The 21,546-nt window shown below is 44.9% G+C and overlaps 2 protein-coding genes across 2 annotated transcripts in view; both read right to left on the reverse strand.

Moving 5' to 3' along the window:
• Window positions 1–2,319: 2,319 nt before the first annotated feature.
• On the reverse strand, window positions 2,320–12,046 carry TBR1 (T-box brain transcription factor 1). The gene is made up of 6 exons (XM_019636809.1): window positions 11,038–12,046; window positions 10,298–10,452; window positions 9,795–9,916; window positions 8,987–9,145; window positions 7,910–7,971; window positions 2,320–4,848 (listed from the first exon to the last, which is right to left on the reverse strand). Exons 1-6 carry the CDS (start codon window positions 11,727–11,729, stop codon window positions 3,990–3,992), a joined length of 2,049 nt encoding a protein of 682 aa, XP_019492354.1. The 5' UTR covers window positions 11,730–12,046; the 3' UTR covers window positions 2,320–3,989.
• A 4,146-nt stretch (window positions 12,047–16,192) lies between these two features.
• Window positions 16,193–21,546, reverse strand: part of PSMD14 (proteasome 26S subunit, non-ATPase 14) — an 83,825-nt gene continuing 78,471 nt past the window's right edge. Inside the window, exons 11-12 of the mRNA XM_019636865.1 lie at window positions 19,005–19,067; window positions 16,193–16,608 (exon numbers count right to left, since the gene is read on the reverse strand). Coding sequence (XP_019492410.1) covers window positions 16,510–16,608; window positions 19,005–19,067 — 162 coding nt within the window. The 3' untranslated portion in view covers window positions 16,193–16,509. The remainder of the gene's footprint in view (window positions 16,609–19,004; window positions 19,068–21,546) is intronic.

Consider the following 21,546-nt stretch of genomic DNA (forward strand, 5'->3'; position numbering starts at 1 on the left):
GGCTCAGCGGCGGAGGCAAGGCTTCCGCAACGGCCCTACCCCCGGCCGGGCTCCTGCAGACGCCGGGCTCCTGCAGACGCCGGGCTCAGTGCACCCGGAGGGCGCTAGGCCCAGGCCACGCTGCGGCCTCCATGCCGAGCAGGAACTACCTGCCGCCTGCGGCCGCAGCCCTGCACCGCGGCGCGCTGGGCTCCCGCCCCTCGTCTACACCGCCCCGCGGCGTCCGCCTCGAAGGTGGAGAGCCGCAGGAGCAGCACCCTTCCCGCTCGAGCAGCGCCAGCCGGCTACAGCGCTCAGCCCCAAGCAGGTGGTGGAAAGCGAGTTAAAATGGCGCGGACTGCGAGTCGTGGGAAGGCGTGAGCAAGAAGAAAGTGCTAGCCGCACGCTCGCCTTCTTTTCCCTTCCTTTTTTAAGATACACCTTTGAAAACGGAGGAAATCTGCCGTTAACGGGGAGGATTCGCCATTCCTCCCGGTCCTTACCCTGACCCCTACCCTCGTGGAGATCAAAAGGCAACTCGAAATCTAACCCGGGGCGCGAACGTGGGTTCCCACCGGCCCTCCCAGATCCAAACTCTGATGTCCTTTGGAACAGCAGCAGCTTTTCAGATGCATAGACAGTGTCCCTTGACTAGACACCCAAGGCTTCTTGGAAGCGAGGAGAAATGATCATGCTTAAGAGGGACAGGAAAGCACACTGCCTCCAAGAGGGGCGCGTGGCTGCAAATTTACCCCACGCTGACTCAGTCCACACAGCAGATGGTGGCAGAGCTGCAAGGGAAACGGCCTCCCTAATTTTTTAAGTACTTCCTAATAGCAGCTAAAGTGCGTCTTTTAGTACAAGACACTGCGTTCCTGTGAAATCTATCCTCAGCTTCTAAAACCTTCGCTTCCGCACATGACATCGACTCCTGTGCTCGCAGTGACTCCGGCCGGAGGGCGGCGGGCCTGGCCGGGCGCCGTGCTCCCGATCCCCGGCGCCCTGCGCCCTCGGGCCTCGGCCCCAGGCGTCCTCCCAGCTGCACGTGCGCCTGGTCCTGGGCGGCACTGGGCGGCACTGGGCGGCGAGGTCGCAGGAGCGCAGCCCCAGTGGGAGATCACAAGAATACACTGCTCGATTTCACTTGCTACCCAGGCACCGTGTTTTGTACTTTTTCGTCCTCTTGTTTAGTTCTTAGGTGTGGGAAGGGAGAAAAACACAAAGGAGAATCAGTCATCGCTTTTCGAGGTGGCAGACAAAACTCCGCGGAACGCCGTCTAGTGGCGAAACTGTCCAGAGAAGGCAAATCGGTTTTGTTCCCCGCCCCCTCTAATTTTCATTTTAATTGGAACTTTGAAGCCTCGAACATCTGTCAAATTGCAAAGGTGACACAGGACAATCTCTAGGTGATGGTAAATTTAGTCCCGTGGCCTGAGATTGGCCCAGACTAAGCAAGAATATGGAACCGCTTTCCACCTTTTTTCCTGGATCTCCTTCCTCTGGGGAGACAAAGTACAAAATTCGCTTTTCCACGCACGAGGTAAAGGCAGAGCGCTGCAGACTCCTGGAGTAAGACGCAGCAACCCCCCAGGTGGACTATCCACATTTTCTGCATTTGTTCTCTAGGGATGGGGATCTGGGTTGGGCAAGACTGGCACGACTGGCACAGGGATTCCACTGTAGAAAGGATGGAGTCGTGCCCCCACATACATCCCAAAGCAAGTTTTAAGTTCAGTGGTTAAAAACTGACCTTTCACGAGTTGCCCCTTCTCCAACACCATCCCCACGTAACCCACCCCGCCCCCCAAAGCCATCCACTTAAGAAATGTAAGTCATTCTGGTGTCTGCATTTACGGATTCGCCACTCGCCTCCGAGGCCTCGTATTTAAAGGCCGGAATTTTTTACTTCTACATAAAGCTGCGGTCAACGGCCTAATTTGACATCATTTAAATTACACCCTACTCTTGCCCAAAGCCTCACGCCTTACTTTGTGAAATTTAAAGAAATTCTTAACTCCTTATTAAAGACCCTCCTTTTTCCTGCTTGCATTATTTCCAACTTCAGAAAGATCAGACAGATATGATGAGGAAGTGCATACATTTTCCTGGAAAAAAAATGAGTGCAACAAAATGAAACGACTTGTAGGAAACCAAGTAATTGTAAGAAGCAAAAAGAAATTACTAGTAGTGCTACAAAACAAATTTAAGGGAGAAATGGGAGGTGCTTCCCATTAAATAGATGGCCTCATATTGAAGTGGGGACAGACTATTCTTCCTTAACCCTTAAAAGTAATCACCTATAATAATTATTTTCAAACTGTAAACTGCGTTCAAACACCATAGTGTTTTACCAGGTTTATTTTACTTTTTATACACAGACAATACAAACGAGCAAAAAACAAAACGTTTCTCAATGGAGTGTGTACTTGTATAAATTATTCAGTTCACAGACAAAACGAAACAAATATAAAAATCACAACATTAGATTTACAGAAGAGCCAAAATATACACACGTTTAGACCCTGAATTCCTATTAGGAAAAAAATTCCCCTGTGGACTGGAATCTAGATTGTATATTGTGTATGATGCATATTTCACATTAACTTTAAAATACAAAAAAAAAAGTATAGGTTTGCTACACATTAGAAATCCTACTAATCTATTTCCAGGGGGATTAATGCTCCTTATCAAATATAACAAGACTTGGTGGGGAGAAAGTCAGTCTTACTTGCATTAATGCTAGTGTTTTCCCAAGGAAGTCAAATTTCAGCTGTTTCTAGGTGGCGGGGAAATCATTTTCAAAACTAAAATGCAGTAAAATATACAACTCACACAGTTCATCTTCACTAGACTACACTATAGTTACCAATAATTCAGTCATCTATATCATTAGTGGAATATTCATTACAAAGATTTACAGCATATAAAGGTGGAAGGGGGAGGACTGAAAAGATATTCAGAAACAGTTTGTCAGCATATTTGGCACCTGCACAGACCAGTGATGAATTTGGCACTTTGGGGAAAAACAAATAAGGCAAAATAATATTGCTATGTTGAGCTATTCTATTTAGAAGGAATGAGGGGGAAACATACAACTCCAGTTAACTTTGCTTTGCAGGCATCATGCCACTTAATCAACTTGCCTATGAACAGACACCTATCCTTTACAGGTGTTTGGTCGGGTTCTCCTTAGCTATTTGTGTGCATTAGGGCACAGAGTAATTATTTCATGCAACGGATTGAGAAGTGAGAAATCCATCATTATCTATCAAGTATTTCAGGTTTCCAGAGCCTCTTAGAATATTGTTAATTATCTCACAATTAATTTTTAAAAAGAGGAAAGGGGGTGGAGAAAAAGGCAAAGAAAGGGGAAGAAATGAATGAAAAGGTAAGCATGAACTGGTTTTGTGCCTTGACGATGAGAATAAAAACTAGTCATTCGTTACAGTAAATTAACACTATATACAATCATTTCACAGGCTTTGTTCCACTAAAATTATTAACATCCCTACCATCCATCCATCCACTCGGGGATAAGAAAGGACGCGCTGGATAGGTCCAGGTTCTAGAGTCAACATCCTATGGTTAATGGGGAGGCCGAGGCTTGGCGGTCGGAATCGCTGCTGCCTGACAGGACTGCCCAGGTCTCCTGAAGGCGAAGAGTTTCTTTACAAGAAATAGAAGGAGGGGGCGAGAAAAAGACGAGGGGGGGAGGAGGACTGTTAGGAGTATAACTTCACAGGAAAGTCAGTAGGAAAACCAAACGGTTTACGGCCAAGTTGAAGGTCGGTGCGCTAACTGCAGAAACTGCTGTGCAAAAAAACAGGTTAAAATCACTCTCGAAGACCTGTACTTATTCGCTGCAGACGGTAATCGAGGGTCAAATGAGATGAGGAGGGGGGGTGGGGGGTGTGCAAGGTGGGGTCTGGGAGGAAGAGCTGGGGAAGAGCTGCGAGGGGGCTGGCGGGGTCCGGGCCGAGCGGGCGCGGGGCCGGGCCGGCGGGGCCGGCCTAGCTGTGCGAGTAGAAGCCGTAGTAGCCGCCTAGGTCCTTGGCGCAGTTCTTCTCGCAGTCCCGCTGGGCCAGCACCTCGCTCTTGAGCGGCGACGAGCTCTCGGACACCGGCGTGTCCGCGGGCGAGATCCGCCTCCGCTTGGCCTGCTCGTAAATCCCCGAGTCGCTGGAGTCGATGGACTTGATGGAGGAGGGCGTCTCGATCCAGCTGGAGTCGGACAGGTCCTTGGGCTTGGCGTCCTCGGCGGCGCCGGGCGGCAGCGGCGAGCGCTCGGCGGCCAGGCCCTCGGCCTCCTCGCCCAGGTAGGGGTTGGCGCCGGCCATGCGCGCGGCGGCCGCGGCGCTGTTGGGCCAGCAGGGCAGCACCGAGCCCGACTTGGCGCCGCAGTACTGCGGGGGGCTGCGCGCGCCCCAGCCCGACGGGTCCGCGTAGTACCCGAGCGGGCGGCCCGTGCAGCCGGCCGCCTGCAGCGGCAGCGCCTTCACGCCCGCCGCCGCGTACGAGAGCAGCGTGGCCGCGTTGCCCGCGAAGTCCGTGGCTGTGTCGTAGGCCGAGGCGGCGAAGTCCAGCCGGTTGTTGGCCGGCGTCACAAACCAACGCTGCGGCGACGGCGCGCCCGGGTCCTCGGCCTGCTGCGGCGACAGCAGCCCGTTGGTGTGCGGCACGCTGCGGTCCGTGCCTGGCCCCGGGCCCGCGCCCGCGCCCGGGTGGAAGCGGGCCTTGGCGTAGTTGCTGACGAACTGGTCCTGCAGGAAAGAGCCGGCCATAGCGTAGCGGGCCCCGGGCACGATCTGCGAGCGCGGGGAGTCGTTGGGAGAGGGGGTCAGGCGGTCCATGTCGCAGCCGGTGTAGATCCTGCGAAGGAAGGAAGGAGAGAGAGAGAGAACCGAGGGGTGGCGCAGAGGTCCCTTCGGGGAACAGAGGGAAAGGGCACCGCTGCTCGCCCACCCCCGCACTCTCCATTCTAACTTGCTGTCCAGCAGAGACACAGACAAAAGGTCACAGACCTGCATCCTCCCCCAAATCAATCGTGAAATAATAAAGGGACCCATTTGTCTCCTCAGGGACCTAAAAATGATGCAGATCAAAGGAAGCCTCGCTCGTACCCGCGCTCACTCTCCAAGTGTACAGGGCACCAGGAGAGAACAGCAACCGATCCCCATTCCACTTCTCCAATGTATGTACACATTAAGGCAGATTAACCCAAGGATTAAGGGTTTATTTGCCCAGTGTGCCTTGCCTCTGTGGTGAGAGTTTCTGAGCGAAACTTCTAAACACGATACCCATTCCTCCACCCTTTCGAGACAGTTTTCTTCCACTTGACACGCGCGCGCGCGGCCATCCAGGGAGTAATCAAAGACTGGCCTTCACCAGCCTTCTGAGACCCGAGCATTGCTGCTGAAAGCCTCCACAGTACTGACTGGCTGGTTTCTGCCGTGTGAATCTTTCACCCCTACCTCTACCAACACAAACCAGAATTACTACTTAGAAACAAAGTCAACAATCAATAAGTACTTTTTACAAAGAAAAAGTATTCTTGACTTACACCTTCTCTTCCCAGCTTTTGATCCCCTACGAGTAAAAGAAAAAAGCAAAAAACAAAAAAAAACAAAAAAAAGCTTTGGGGCAAATTCTTACAGTGCAGTTATAACCTCCAAGCAATCTCCCATTAATGATAGCTAACCCTTATACAACTTGACTATATGCCAGGCACTGTCATCCAGGACTGTACAGATTGTGATTTATTTAACCATCACAACAATCCTCGGAGTTAGGTACCATTGTTACCCCCACTTTACAGATGATGAAACTGAGGCAAACAGAAGTTAAATAACTTGCCCAATCGGTAATTGCCCAGACAGTAATTGTGTTACTGGGAATTACCTTCGATTAGAAAAAAATCAAAGATTAACTCTTGTCCCTGGGCCTAGAAAACCCCATTAGAATTGAGAGGGAACCAGAGACTGGATCAAAATTTGTAGAAGTGTTTTCTCATACACATACACACATGCCTCTCTTTTTATTTATCTCACACATAAATGTTTTAATCTTTAATCAACAGACTGTTTTGAAAGAGAGCCTCAGTCTTGTCAGACCTTAATCCTTTGGGAAGGAGATTCCCTGGTGAGTGGCCAAACAATTCTCCAGTCCGCGTGAACTCTTATTGCTCTCCCTGTTTCTCCAGAAGTGAGCCATGTCCAAATAACCAACATAACAGTGGAAAGGGAGACTGGAACAAACTCTTCCCTAACCCCTAAAAGTCTAAAGTATGCATTTGTATAGGTAAAGCAGCTTTTTATGAAAAAAAGTATATAGTGATTTAAGAATTAAGGGAAGTGGCGTTTCCAACAGAAGTCAGTCAGAAGGGCGGTGAGGGTTGCACCGAAGCTGCTCAGGTCCATTCTGATTACTGCACAAAATTTCCCTCCTGAAACTTAATTCCAATTTCAAATAAGGTAAGTAGAAGGAGGCAGGAAGGGAACATAACCAACAAGATGCAAACATCTTTTCTGTTTACCACCACAATATTTTAAAAGAAAAAAAGTCTACAAAAGATACAGTTGAGACGCCCATTCAGGTCCCAACCCACTTGGGATTACCAAATTGATTTGTGCAAAATAAAATGCTTTGGAACAGATGTTCACAACAGAATGAAAAGCTCAAAATCTACAAGACCCCGTAGTACAGAGACCAATATCTCTGGTCTCCTGGGCCACACACTTTCCACTGTGCTGGGTCCACCTCTTTAGATTGTGAGGACTAGAGGAGCCAAGTTTTTTTTCTGTGGAATCATTGGTGAGGCTTGCTTCCCTTGAACTACTTCTGGGGATGCACTTGATAGTTTTAGGCAGTGATAGCCATGGCTCTCTTTACTACTTGTTATAAAAATTATCGAGAGGGAAGGTTGGTAACTATCTGGAGATGGAATAAGGTGGCCACTTGTCTCTCTCCATAAGCGTAATGTATTTCTAGTCAAAGACATCTTCAACTTTGTCGCTCTATTCCAGGCACTTAATGCAAGCTGTGAAATCAAAATGTATGTGCCCTTCCCTTTTATGGTCAGAAAAAAGAAGTGTAGGCATCCCACACTTCAGAGGTAGATTCTCCTGCATAACACTATCTGAGCTCTTAGGCACTAAACTTGGACCCTGAGAAAGAATGCTAGGACGAGACCAGGAAGCACTCCATTTACACCTACTGTTGCCTCCAGAGAACAGCATTTTCATAGAAAAGAAATGGAAGATAGGTAAGGGAGGCTTTTAGACAGGGAACCAACACATTTAATTAAAACACACCGAAGAGGAAATATTTTTCTCTTAAAGCTTATAAATAATACGCAACGACAGCACCTGGGTCCTTCCCAAAGCCTTGAAATGACTATAACAGCAGCTCTATTCATAAACTTGACTGTGGTGGGTGCACATTTTTATTCAGTCCATAGTAAACTTGCACAGGAAACGCTAGTTCACAAAACTTGGAAATGGGTAAATAAAAGTCACATATGCCAAGGAGACTAACAACTGCCAGAGCCACATGCACTTTCAGGCAGAATCCGGCGGTTTCAGACACAGACAATCTGATCTGAGCATCTGCAGTGCCACAGACAACTCCTGCACCCGGGAACCAGGGCAGCTTCGCCAGCCAGCCAGCCAGCCAGCCAGCCAGCCCCAGAGGCCCGCCAACAACTTTGTAATTCATAAGAAAGCTAAAAATAGGCGGAGGAAACCTTTGACCAAACCCACTTAAATACTAAGCTAGAAGGTCACCAGAGAAAAGGAGCGCACACAAAAGGGAAAGGAAAAACACCACTATCTTCACACATTCTAGCTTCCAAAAGCCTTGTACGTAACAATCCACCTTTGACCTAAAGCCCAATTCCACAACTATTTGAGAAGGAAGGTGCAAAATTACTTACGTGTCATAATTATCCCGAAATCCTTTTGCAAAGGGGTTGTGATCTATTTTCAGTTGTGTAATCTGGGAAAGAGAAAAGATTAATATGATCTCACCTTCCATATAGGAGGATTGGGTGTTTAAGGATGTATCATCTGCCACTTTTTACAGGAGTTTAAGGCCTACAGTTTCATCAAATAGCAAGGTTTTCCTAACAGAAAAATCTGAGGGAATGGATGGAAAAGGGGAAAAAAGAAAGTATCATGAAAGTTATGAGGAACATGTTTAAATTAATGATGCCTAAAACTAAAGTATTACTTTCAATTAGCTCTCCCATGTGTTCTAAAGGGGGTTAAACGCACATTTTTTAAATGCTTGTTACACCTAATGCATTCATTCAGACAAAAGTCTTTAAGAGGCACTTGAATTAACAAAATTGCCTATTTTTAATATTGTTATAAGTTAGTCACTTCTGAGTCACAACCTGAAGAACCTACAAGTTGCATCTTAAAATCAGTTTTGGTTTTTGCAAACTTGCAAATACTGAAGACGTTCACGAACTAGACAACTCATTCCATAGCCCACAGTAATTTGATTTATTGTAGTTTTTACATATATGAATGAGTTCGTTCTTTTGATGACCCAAAAAGTGATGTTTGTTTATTTCAGTCATCAGTTCTTGAGACGTAATTTCTTTCTCTTTAGATGATGATGCCACAGCTTGCCAAGAATAAAATGCAGGGGGGGGGGGGGAATCTGCTTGTTTTCTAAAGGGAAGAGGACTTTTTTAAAAGGCAGATTCAAATCTGTTCTAATTTGAGAAAAAAATTTAAAATTCCGAAGAGAAGAAGCCATAGAAATCCTGGGCTCTTCAAAGTGGCCCGGATGACCCGCAACGGAGACGAAAAGGGAGCGTTTTTTCCCTTGGCTAGGCAGTTAGGGAAGGTGCGCAGCAGGTCCCTACCCCTACGCCTAAAAGACGCGGCAGAGCCAGCTGTTGCTGCTGTCAGTGCCGGAGCCGGGGTGATGGGGGGATCCCCGCGGGTGCGCGGGGAAGCGGCTGCCGGCCGCCGCGCGCCCAGCCCCCAAGCCTCCTTACATCGGTGTTCTGGTAGGCGGTGACGGCGATGAACTGGGTCTCGGGGAAGGTGAAGGTCTGCACACGGCCGGGCTGGCTGGTGTCCTCAGTGCCGTCCTCGTTCACTTCCACCACATGCAGGCGGGGCTGGTACTTGTGCAAGGACTGTAAAACCACCATCTGCCCGGCGGAGACAAAAAGGGAGCGCCCGGCTGCGCGTTAACGCGGTCGGTGTGCGCAGGGCTGCGCGCTGCGTGCCGAGAGGAGGCCTGCAGGAGCCCGCCCCCCGGGCTAACTGACCCCGGGACTCGCCTCGCTGGTGACCGGCTAGCTGGGGCAGATCAGCCCGCGCTCCGCTGGGAGCAAGGATCGCCCGGGCACCGGAGAAGTACAGAACCCAACCGCCCGATCTTCAGGGCCCTTCTCCTGGTCCTCCTTGAGCGAGGAACAAAGATTTTCACAACCTGCAGATGCTGTGGGTTTCGTTCTCGAAATCAATCAAGTATTAGTACTTGGGAAGGCCAGGAAGTCGTCCTTGGGAAGGTCGGGAATTGGGCAGGGGGCGAGGAGAACAACTTTATAGATTATTTAATATAATTTTGGAGGGTGGAAGTGGAATTTTTAAAAGTCTTTTTAATGAAGCAAAGAAACATGTATCCAGTTTCTCATGCTGATTTAAACTAACGAACTGAACGTTAGGGAAGGACGAGTGTGTGTGTGTGTGTGTGTGTGTGTGTGTGTGTGTGTGTGTGTGTGTGAGAGAGAGAGAGAGAGAGAGAGAGAGGGAGAGAGAGAGAGAGAGAGAGAGAGGAGCACTTGAGCCACTTACCTGCCCATTGTTGTTTGAAGCTCCTTTGTTGTTGGTAAGTTTTAATTTTCCAAAAGAGATTTCTTGGCGCATCCAGTGAGCTCCCGTGTTAGGGGAATCCGGATGCATATAGACCCGATTTCCTAGAGAAAGAAATACGTTGTTTACATATGCCCCGGGCACTGCCCAGTCCCAGCTCCTCACAATTTCCTCCGCGCACGGGGACACACACACACACACACACACACACACACACACACACACACACCCCTTATTCCACTGTGAGGCCCATTAGCTGAGGCTTCTTTAGGCCGCGCTCTCTTCCTATTAACGGGATGATTAAAATAGCTTTTGCATAATCCTCCCCCTTCTCACCGCTCAGTCTGTCCCCCGTCCCCTTCGTTTCCTTTTAGAAGTCATTGGCCGATCGTTTTAAAAGTCGCTCGAGCCAGTCCACAAAGGCTTTAATTAATCATTCTCACCTAAATAAGTGTCAGGAAAACGTGTTAATTGGAAGGACTTGCCTTGCACATTGGTGTCCGCTTTGCCGCAAGGAACCCATTTGCCTCCTTGAAACCTCCAGTGATTGGGATCCGCCAAAATCACATCCACAAAAATATTGTAATGAGCCGTGGGATCGAGACCAGAAATGTTAAAACTTAAAAAAGGAAACATGCGCCTATTTAAATTAAGGGGGGGGGGAGAAAACAAGGGGAAAAAACATAAATGTTAAAGATTAAATGCAAGAAACGCAGCGCCAGATAGCAAAGCAAAACTTGTTCTCGCAGCGTTGGTAGCCAAGGTTAGCTGCGTTAGAAAAGGGGTGGTGGGGGAGCAAAAGAAGTCGGGGAGATCGGACCGTGAGCTGGAGTGGGGAGTCAGCGGGTTATCAGTGCCCAGGTAGAGAGCAAGGTTGACGACCCGCATTTCCACCTGTCGTGCATCGGGGCGTGGATGCGTCCCTCCCATCTCCCGCCGCTGGCCGGGGCTCTCCCTCTGTCTCTCCCGCTTTTCTCCGGCCACTGACTGGCTTTCCGACCATCTTTCTAGAGAAGGATCACCCCCCCACACACCCCCAACATCACCGCTGTGATTTCTACCTTCCACTTCCCCCTTTCCCCAAACCAGCCAACTCTAGGGCGCACCAGAGCGCCTTCCACCCCGGCTCCCGACCCCAAATCATCGCTGCCGCGGCGATCACAAGCCGGGTGCACTCGCTTCCGGGCCGCGCCTGAAGCAGCGGCAGCCCAGAATGTAACATTACCTTCCCTGTTTGGTGATGATCATTTCCGTTTGGTGCCGGTGAAATTTCAGCCAAAGGGGCCTGTTGCACAAGTACACCTGCGCTTTGCCAGGCACGAGCCCGGGCTGTGTAGAGGAGAACTGGTAGAACGGAGCTCCTTGGTAGGAGTGGCCGTACTGCTGTGGGTAGGGGTAGCCGGCCGCGGGGTAGCCCTGCGGTGAGGAGTTGGACAGGAGGCTGTTGTAGGCTCCGTTGGTGATGACTGGGTGGTGGGCCATGTAGCGGCTGGGGCTGCCGATGGAGAAGGCGGGGTGCGCGGGTCCGTGCTGGCCGGGATACGGGAACATGGCACTGGGAGCAGTGGCCGCAGACTGTGGCTGGCTAGACTGAGAGAGGAGGTAGCGATCTGCAGCAGAGCCATCGAAACTGTGACGAAGCTCAGAGACCCCGTCCAAGACAGGAGAGAGTTTACTTCTCTGGACGTCCCCTGGTGAGTCCTTGGAGTCAGGAAAATTGTCTGTATCTGACTGATTCGTCATCCCCCTGGTAATTTTTTTCAAAGGTGAACTTCTCTCCAGGTTGTCAGTGGTCGAGATAATGGGATGATCGTGCAAGACAAGCTCAGATCCGCCTGAATGTGGGAAACTGCTGTTCACATTGAGAAATTTCTTGGAGAGCATGATAGAAGGAGAAAGGCAGTGCTCCAGCTGCATAGCTCTAGAACCTGAACACTCGCCCTCCTGTCCCTGGTTTTTAAAGTCCTATTTATCATAAACTAGAAATCCACAGACCCCCTCACTAGACAGAAAGCACTTCAACCAGCAAATGCTTCTCAAAGGTTTGATTTACTTTTTTTTTTCCCTGGGAGAAGAGATTGGCCAATTGACACTATGCAGCAATCAGAAAAGGCTCACTTTTGATCTTGCTGCTTGTGCAGCCGATGAAACGGCTCCTGCCATTGGTTAACTGCTGACAGTAATTTAATTAGATAGACATTAATTAGGATAATCACCTGGCTCCTGGTCGCGACGATCATGGCAAATTGAAGGGGATGATTTTATTGTTGGCTTGGGGGGTGGGGAATGTGTGTTGGTTTTACGTGAGCAGTGTTGTGTCACCTTTAAGCTTTGTGACCACTGCTTTAGGGAGATTCAAAGACGTGCAATTTAGTAAACATTTTGCTACCTTCCCCCCACTTCCCTCTTTCTGAGCTGAGGGGCGGAGGGGGAAATTCGGCGCTGCTAGGAGACTTTTTGGATCTGAATGAGCCAAATATTCAGTTGAATGTAACGATTTCAAGTGCAAAGTATACAAAGCGCGAGCCGGTGGCCTCTTCTCGCCCTGTAAAAGTTCCAGAGCCTGTCTTTTTCAGTTAATACAGAAGCACACAACACCTGAGGCAGTCCTTTGTGACCAGGTCCTGCGTGTCCTCGGCAGGCGCACCCCCCCAACACACACCTTTTTGATACATAAATAAATCACTGCTGCTGAGAGCCACAACGACGAAAGTGGGAGGGAGGGGAGAGAAGTGGGGGCGAAAAGCAGCAACTCACCCACCCATCCACCCACCTCGGGAAGGTTCGGTTTCTTGGGTGAGCACAGAAACAGTGACAATCTATGATCTTCTTTTTAAGTTTTGAAATAATCATAAGCTGTCGGGCTGAAGTGCCTTAATGTATTTGCCAGTGGTGCTTACGAGGTCTTCACTAAATATTTTATCAGCGAGCTTGGTTGCATATTATCTGAAGAGCATCTAACTGGGGGTAGGCGTCCTGCATCACGCGCGTCCCACTGCACTTTCTTCTCTCTGAGGTACTGGCTCAGCGACAGGTTCAAAAAAGCCTTGCCAGGAAGAGAGGACTGAGTCTTTCTGCAAATGGGTTCGCTAGAAGCACTGATCTGGGGAGACGGTGGTGTCAACGCAGCCATCGTTCCTGAAGACGTACGTGTGTGTGTGTGTGTGTGTGTGTGTGTGTGTGTGTGTGTGTGATGTTTATATAATCTGGAGAAGAGGAAAAGAATCCATGCCAGTAATTTTAAAATGAGGAAGAATCTAAGGAGGAATAGCGAACAGAAGCCATTTACAAAGATGTTGGCACAAATAAACAGCACGAGGTCCAAAGCGACCCCAGGTGTATGTAAGAAGAAAGCTCCCGGTACCGGCTCTACAGAGGAGCCCGCCCTCCGCCTCGACCAGAGGGCCAAGAGCAGCAGAGCTTTCATTCGCCCAAAGCGGCTTCCGGTGGCGCGGCGCCCGCGGACCCGCCGCCTTGAGGCTTTCCCCGGGACGCCGAGCGGTGCGGGAATGAGGAGCGCCACGCCGGAGCTCGCTCGGCCCCGCGAGCTGGCGGACCACAGGCGGGAGGCTCTGCGCTGGGCACTGCAGGGGCTGGTGGCGGGCGAGGCCGTCCCCCGCGCCCGGAGCTCCCACGAGACCCGCCACCCGGCTCTAGCTCATTGTCTAAGGCGCCCGAACGGCCCGAGAGCAGGTTCCCCCAAACACCCTGGCGATCCCGACAGGGAGCCGCCGCCTGGAGACAGAGGGAGCGCCGGCGAGCCGCGTCTGGCGCAGACCCCAGGGGCACACACACTTCCCGCGCTGCAGGCACGGCCGGGCGCCTCCGCCCGCCGGGGCCAGTGCCTTCGAGAGAGCGCGTCTGCCCTCTCCCGGCCCCAGCAGCTCCCTGAGGGGGAGCGGCGCTTGGGACATTGGGTGGGTCCTGGGCATGGGCAGAGAGGGTTTAACCGGACTCGACCTACGCCTAGGAGGGCGCAGTTTTAGAGCGGGGTCTCTGTGGGCCCATCCGTCAGCGCTGAGCCCAGACTGCCTCCCGAGGCAGGCTGGGCGCCTTGGCCGTAGAGGGCACCAGCTGTGGCCTCCAGCAGGACGCCGAGAGCAAGGCCCGGCGCGGGCGGCCCTGGGCTGGGCAGGTTGATGACCAGATGTCCCAGACTCAAGCCGAGACAGTTTTCTGGTAGAAAAATACTGCCAGACCCATTTTTCCTTTCGGAAGCAAATCTCAACTCCTGGCCTGCCTGCAAGCTTCATAAACAAGCAGGGCTTGCGCTGTGGAGGCGTCGGAGGGGGCAGTAGCTATGACATTATTTGATACTTGGGTTTTTTTCTGCCCTTTACCTTCCACGATAATTCTCATGAGAGACTTTTGCTCTACTTTCAAGTGCATGTGAACCATGCCTGGATTATTGATTCTGACTCAGGTCTGGAGTGGGGCCTGGATTCTGTATATATAATGAGCTCCCAGAAGACCCAGGTGCTCCTGGTCCAGGCAGATCACACTGAGTATTGAGGCTGGAGCTTTCAATACTCCCGTAATAGTCTAAGAGGAAAGCGGGGACATCTCTATTCTACAGGAAAGAAGAGTTTCGGTTCCAGTGCTGTTTTAACGTTGCTTAGTATGCTTAACGTTGCTTAGATGGGTAAAGATGCTCACATAAGCCCACACACACCTGAAGTGGCTTATTAAACATGGGATTAAATAAGTTATTTCAATGCCTAACTGGGCCTGGATCATCAGGCTGATGCTAAAATACTGCTACATTCTGAGATAAAGGTGTTCATTGAGCTTCTTCTTGGAACATCCTAATTTTGATTTAACTCCAAATCTACAAAGAAAATGTAGGTTTCTGCTAGTAGGGACTTTGATGTGGTTTTGAAATTGGGGATATCTCGAACATGAACCAAGAGGGAGAAAGTGGTATGTGGCTGTGGGAAGTCCAGGAAGATTAGGTGATCAAATAACAGCAAAAGGCAGGAATTGTGTAAGCCTTCTCAGTCACTGTCTCAGGAGATATTTTCAGGGGACTAAAGTGAAAGAAAATTTTTTTCAAACAGAATGTTGTGAAACAGGCCTTGGATTATTGAGGCCTTCTTCTGTTGAGTATATTGTACAAAAAAGTCTTGACTACTAGCTCTAATGATCAATATCTGTGAAATTAGTCACAGAACAATATTTATGTAAAGGGAAAAATCATGTAGCCAAAAAAATAGCCTGCACACAAGTTTAAATTAGGCAAAAGGAAAACTTCTACTAACTTCAATTTATATTTTAATTGTAAATGATTAGTTGTTATAATCCTAACAATTAAAATTAATACATATTACATGTCCTACATAAAGCATACTTCACTATATTTAAAAGAAACCCTAGAAAAGGCAAGAAATGCTTAGAATATTTCTTATTCCACCCAAAAAGACTGTGAAATAGTGGAAATTTAAGTCATCTTCAATTTTAGTTTCTGGTAACTTCTCATGGAATCTGCAACCAATAAGAGCTTAGGAGGTCAGGAATCTGGCCTACCACACCATTCATACCACGTCTAGTAGAGGTTAAGTCTAAATTCTAAGTCCCCAAGTAAAACCCTCCTTTAATGAAGCGTTAGGAACATTCTTGACATATTTCACAAAGGGTACAGATATGAATTACATTTTTATCTCCATGTTTTGCCATACTCCTTGGTATACCCAGTATGGCGCTATATCATGAGTGGGTATTAATGGGGGCTACACTTATGTATCTCAGGTTAGAAGCAGGTTGCAGGATGAGGTCATCTATGAAAACAGTCAAATTTTTGTCATCAGAAAACTGGTACTTCTAATTTGATTTGGAAAAGATGGGAGAACAACAACAAAATTATTGCTTACTCGTATGTGCTCATTATGTTAATTAAACTCACATTTTAGCTAATTTCCTCATTTTGCTTTGAAGACATTATAATAAGTACCTTCTATGGCTCTCTTAGCTCAAAGTCTAGTGGAGTTTGCAATAGGCAACTCCCAGACAATCTCAACACTATTGGTGGAATGTACTCTTTTAAAAAATGATAGAAGTCTAAATTAAAATTGCCCCCTTTTTTCTTAAATGCACTCCTCTGAAATCCTTAACGGATGATAACAATATATTGCATATTCAATATTAACTTGTGACAAATACTTTTAATAAAATATGTCAACATTTTTTTCTGGGTTACCAATGAGGTAGCCACTCATTAATGGCAATCAATTTATATTTGTGAAGTTTTGTTATCACACTGATGTTTTATGTGTTACAAAATCTTAAAATGCAAAAGGGAAACATACCTTTGTGTGAGATTTCTAGAGCACTGTCAAATGTTTTTCTGTCAATTCCACCCAGTGCCAAAAAGACCTCAGGAGACATAGATTGTAAATGTATTTTATTTTGTAAGCAACAATCAAAATATATTTGTGTGACTGATTTCTTCAAATATTAAATGGGATCTTAACAAAATCTGTCCACGTTGATGTATTCTTATACAACTTTGGAATCTGCAAAGACCCTGACTAAAGAAACAGAAGTAATTGCACAACTGAGACTGAAGGTGTTACAGTGCTGCAAATGATGCCAGATGTCTTACATTTAACCAAATACACCTTCAGAGGTCCCTTGATTTTAAGCATTAGGAACAATAGAGGAATATACACTGAAAGTATCACTAACTGCTTTTTGCATTGCTTTATTTAAATACGACAGTATCCAACATAGCTGCTAAACACTGTACAATATTTGAAGTCATAAGTACATCCACATGTTCCTCCAAATGACGTTTGGGGTCCTAAAAGAAAAAAAATATGAAAAGAAAAAAGCCATATTACTAGCAGACAAATTACTTAATTTTTTTTCAATAGCTGATGAAACTAGTCAAAGCCAAACCTAAATTTGTATTTTACAATTTAACTTTCCTATTATATTGTTACATTTTAAGGATTTCTAAAGTTGTTAAAAATTTAACTGATGAAATATTAGATTACACAACAAAGGATTGATTTACACAATCAACGGTATGAATCTGTGTTAGAAATTTTAGAGTAACAAGAAATTCTATATAGCCTGAAATCATCTGATTAAAAAGTATAAGAATTTATATGTGTTTGTAAGCCTGAGTATATGTGTCTATTTTTTGCCATTCGCATATATTCAGTGTCTGAGGGGGTACTTTACTAAAGCAGACATACCAATAGGTAATAGTTCAAAGTGGATTCTCGTCACTTCCTCTACAATTTTAATTTAAATTAATTCCCATATAATTTTAATATTTTGGTAATAGTGCTTTAAACAATTCAGGAAATATTTGTGGATCAAAAGTCACTGTTACAGTTTAAAAATTGTAAAAACAATTAGGATCGAATGTTAAGAATAAATCTTCCACGCAGCTATTTTTTAAAAACGTGCCATAGGAAAGTATATAGGTACAATCCTTTAACTTACAGCTGATCAAATCTATATTTGTAATGTCTAAGTTAAAAACAAGGCTTAAAATTGCATTGTAATAAAGGAAGTTAAATTAAAATGCTTAATTTATCTTTGTTTAATGCTGAGCTGAATGAAATATTTCAGCTAAATTTGAAAGCTTTGAAATAAACGATATATATTACATACACTAAAAAACTTCCAATTAAAGCATTATTTACTCACGAGTATTGCTAAAATACCCAAGACTCCTAACTTTAAACAAATATTCATCACTGGAGTTATTTCTTGGCTGTTCCTCATCTAAACTACAATTTCAATACACTTGATTTCTTTAACAACACAGAGATATAACATACTACAAATAATTTCAAGTAACTAGCCCACAGTATTAAATTCTCTTTATTTCAGAAATGAGACTTCGGGTGTTTTAGGTGAAAGAGACTGAGAAAGACTGGCAGGAGAAAACGATTATTGGTCTAATTCCATTATAGACAGTTTTGCTTTTGCTATGGAGTAGGCCAAACCAGTTAAATACTATATTTTAGAAATGATTCTGATGATTAAATTTTGCCAATTATATATTTTTCACTTTTAATTTAGTCATTTTATTTGCTGCTAATTGTTAAATAAAACCTACATCAAGAAACTATAGATAGCTTCAGAGAGCCATTTATTAAAAAAATAGTTAATGAATTTTATACAATACAAGGCTCCAAGTTGGTGATCTAATATTATATACTAGATGAAAATAAGTAGTGGGAAAAGACAACAGGGGTGACTATATTGCATCGGACGAGAATAAGATGAATTATATTTCATTTTGGTTTTAGAGGGTTCTTGTTTTTAAATTATAATATTCAGAATGTAGTGAGATTTAATTTCATCAACTGTAACATGTTTAAGTCAGACCTTTGCCCCTACTGCTGTATTGGAGTAGCTGGTTTGTAGTGTGCATTGGTAACACACTTCCCTCGGTTATCTACATTACTTCTCGTGGCAGCTGGGTGATTCTTAGAGATTTCCCATCCAAGAATGGTCCTGGCCCAAACCTACATAGCTTGTGAGATGTGATGGGATCAGAGCATATGGTAGGATGGCTGAAAGCAAAGACAGCTTAGTGTCTTGCATCTGAAATATCAAGATTCTGCCAACATCAGCAATATGATAACCATGTTCCATGAAATGAAAAAAATGTAATCAACATTCTTTAAAAAACAGTCTAATTAATCTGTAGATTCTTTTAATTGGTTGGTGTGTTCCCCCAACCCTCAGAAAATAGGAACTAAAAAATATATATTTTTTATCTTGAAAAAGTAAAAGAACAAATACTTAAATTAAAACCCTCTCTCTCCCACTCAGTATAATCCAATTGGGCTTTAAGCTTTCTCAGGAACATTACCTACATATTGCTAAACTGTATCATTGAAAAACTGTTATATATGAAATAAACCTACAATTCTATTATCTTCACTGATGATAATATTTCAAGTACGAATAAACTTGAAAAATTAACTGAGGACACAAGTTTCCCAATTTCTTTCTCTCACAGGTATATTTGTGATTTACTTCTCTATAGATGGCAGAGAGAATTTGACATCAAATAATTCAGTGACCTTTAAAATTAGCATCACATTTACATGACAGAAGAAAAATGTACAGTGAACAGACAGGGGAAAAAATATCACATGGACCCCAGAATAGTTTTAACCGTACACAAGCATGTTGTGCGACTGCACAACCCATCACAGTGCACCTCACCTGCTTGCCGACATTCTTTATTGCCAGCTGCTCAGGTGTCATCTTATCTTCTTCTTCTACAGCCTGTGAATGAAACACAAAGCACAGAGTTTCAAACTCTAAATTTACTTTTCCCACAGTAGAATACTCAACAAAGATAATGCTGATCATAATTTTCATTCACAAAACCTTTTGTTCAAGTAATTTATTGAACAAAAAAGGTCGTGAATCTTCAGAATATCCTTCAGAGTAATGAAAACTATTACCACCATCACTCTGAAAATAGACTTTAAGAAATATGTAAAAAGGCACTGAAAAATCCAACTGGACCACCAGTTAACCATTTGGAAACTGTTCTGGAATTCTTTGAGGGATGGCTAAACTGGAAGACAGAAGCGCCTGAGGTAGCTGCTAGTGACTGTGGCACTAATAACAAGTCCAATTCTGCCTTCTTTTCCTACTTTCATTATAATTCTCCTCCGACTTCCCATTTCTTTGTCTCCTTTTTCTTGTCAACTGAACCTGTTCGTACTCAGTATCAATTTAACTATCACTAGCACTTGGGTTCAGACTTTTGATCCATTTAACAGATCATATAGTTCTCTCCCTTAATAACTTCACGTATTTAAATCTCTAAAAATAATACATGTATTCAGAAAAAAAAACTGACTTCTCCACATGAATGACCTTTAGTAATCACGAAGAAACACAGATTAATTTGAAGAGTTCAACATCAAGACTTGAATTAAAAGCCAAATCAAATAAAAATCAAATCAACAAAATACACAAACCTCTTGCAACTATTTTCAGTTAGCTACAAACTCTTATGTATGTGTAATCATAAATTTTCTAGAGTAATTTTCAAATAATTACAGCATTTAGATTAGCTACCACCACTGCCCTCCTCTCCCAATAATGGTCCCACCACAAAACCGCTTTACTGAGAAGTCCAAGTTTAAGAACCCTCCTTAACAGTTTGGGTATGTTATTGCCTGAAGCTAGGACTCAGCATCAGGTGAACTCCTGGTCTATGATTTATTCACAGCATCTGATAACAGAAAACAAAGGAAATTTAAGGATCACCAACCTTAAGAAATAACACCATAGCACTTAACCACAAATATGGTTACAAAAGGGGGTGAAATGGCGGTGGCATAAAGTAGGGAACCAAAATGCCAGTGAGGGTGAGATTTGGATACTCTAAACTTAATAATCTTGCAGCTGCCAAATTTCTTCATGTGTGAACAATGAACATGTAGAAAAAGCAATCATCAGACATTTCCCATAAACGGGGAAGTTTGGCTGCATTTCACACCTTCTTAATAGTTTTGTAAACAGAGAACTTGAAAATGAGCAAAGATGGCAAGTGTCTAATTTTATAAATGGACAAACTATCTAGAGAATTTCCCCAGTAGAACCTGCCTAAAGAGAAAAGATGGTGAATAACTATTGTATCTACTGATTATTAGAGTATACTTATTTACAACACATCATTAAGAAACACATTTATGGCTTATAAAACTGAAAGAAGGAAAAATCAAGTTAATAACACTCCAAATCCAGAATTCCCTAGACAGAATATGTTCATTTTCAGAGTCAGATGTCACTCCTATTATTCTCAGCTAGTTAAAAAAGTATTTCCTAACTGGGAAATTGCTTCTCTCACTATCTCAATATTTTCCATATATGGATCACTGTAACACACAAAAAGTTTATCTTTCTAAATTACTTTTACAGATTATGACATTATACCTTACTGACTGAACTGAAAACATTCGATGAATGGAACAATTCACGTAAGTTTGTACTCTATATCCAGTGTTAGTTGTTCTACGTACATGCCAACAACAGTACTTTACAGTACTGGAAGGAGGTAAGAGTTTTAGAAATTGGCTCAAAATACCAATCCATGTACAAACTAGTTATTTTGGAGTATTTTGGAGTATGGCAAATAGCAAAGATGGAAGATATGCTAAGACGCAAGTCAAACAGCATTTAAAGCACTGACCTTATTTGAAAGGTTAAACAGACTGTAAAAAGCTCTAACTCAATTTTTAAAATCTTTTATATCATTTAACCACTTTACCAATTAGTTTTTCCATTTCCAATAATTAAAAGAGAGAGTTCACAAACTCTTTGAGAGGTGCAGATGGTAAAAAGTACTCCCAGCCATAGATGCCATCTGGGAAAAGAGGAGCAGCTGTAGATTTAGGCATATACTAAGGTTGCAAACCCCCACGACAAAAGAGTAAGCACATCTTTTACATTCTAAGATAGACCAGATCAGACCAGATCATCACAGCAAACCCCTAAATATTTTCTTCGTCTACCTAAGTTACCTATATCTCATCTACCATCTGGGCAAGACCAGTTTGTCTTCATTCATAGTTCTAATCTGGCTAGTCACCAGGGAAAATTAAGAAATGGTAGCAGCAGAAACAAATGAAATTCAGGCATAGGCAGTGTCCTCACTAGGGGAACTTCTGTGTTTATGGCAACTTCTGTGATTTGGCATCAAATTTTGCTTTTGCATTCGTGCTCTTCGGTTTACTCAACCAACAAA

The sequence above is a fragment of the Hipposideros armiger genome, unplaced genomic scaffold, assembly GCF_001890085.2.
Source record: "Hipposideros armiger isolate ML-2016 unplaced genomic scaffold, ASM189008v1 scaffold_30, whole genome shotgun sequence".
Classification (NCBI taxonomy): domain Eukaryota; kingdom Metazoa; phylum Chordata; class Mammalia; order Chiroptera; family Hipposideridae; genus Hipposideros; species Hipposideros armiger.

Coding starts and splice junctions, on each gene's coding strand:
- TBR1 (XM_019636809.1), bottom strand. CDS start 11,729: ATGCAGCTGGAGCACTGCCTTTCTCCTTCTATCATGCTCTCCAAGAAA. Junction 10,453..11,037: donor ATCATCACCAAACAGGGAAG/GTAATGTTACAT, acceptor TAATTTAAATAG/GCGCATGTTTCCTTTTTTAA. Junction 9,146..9,794: donor CTTCAAACAACAATGGGCAG/GTAAGTGGCTCA, acceptor TCCGCCGGGCAG/ATGGTGGTTTTACAGTCCTT.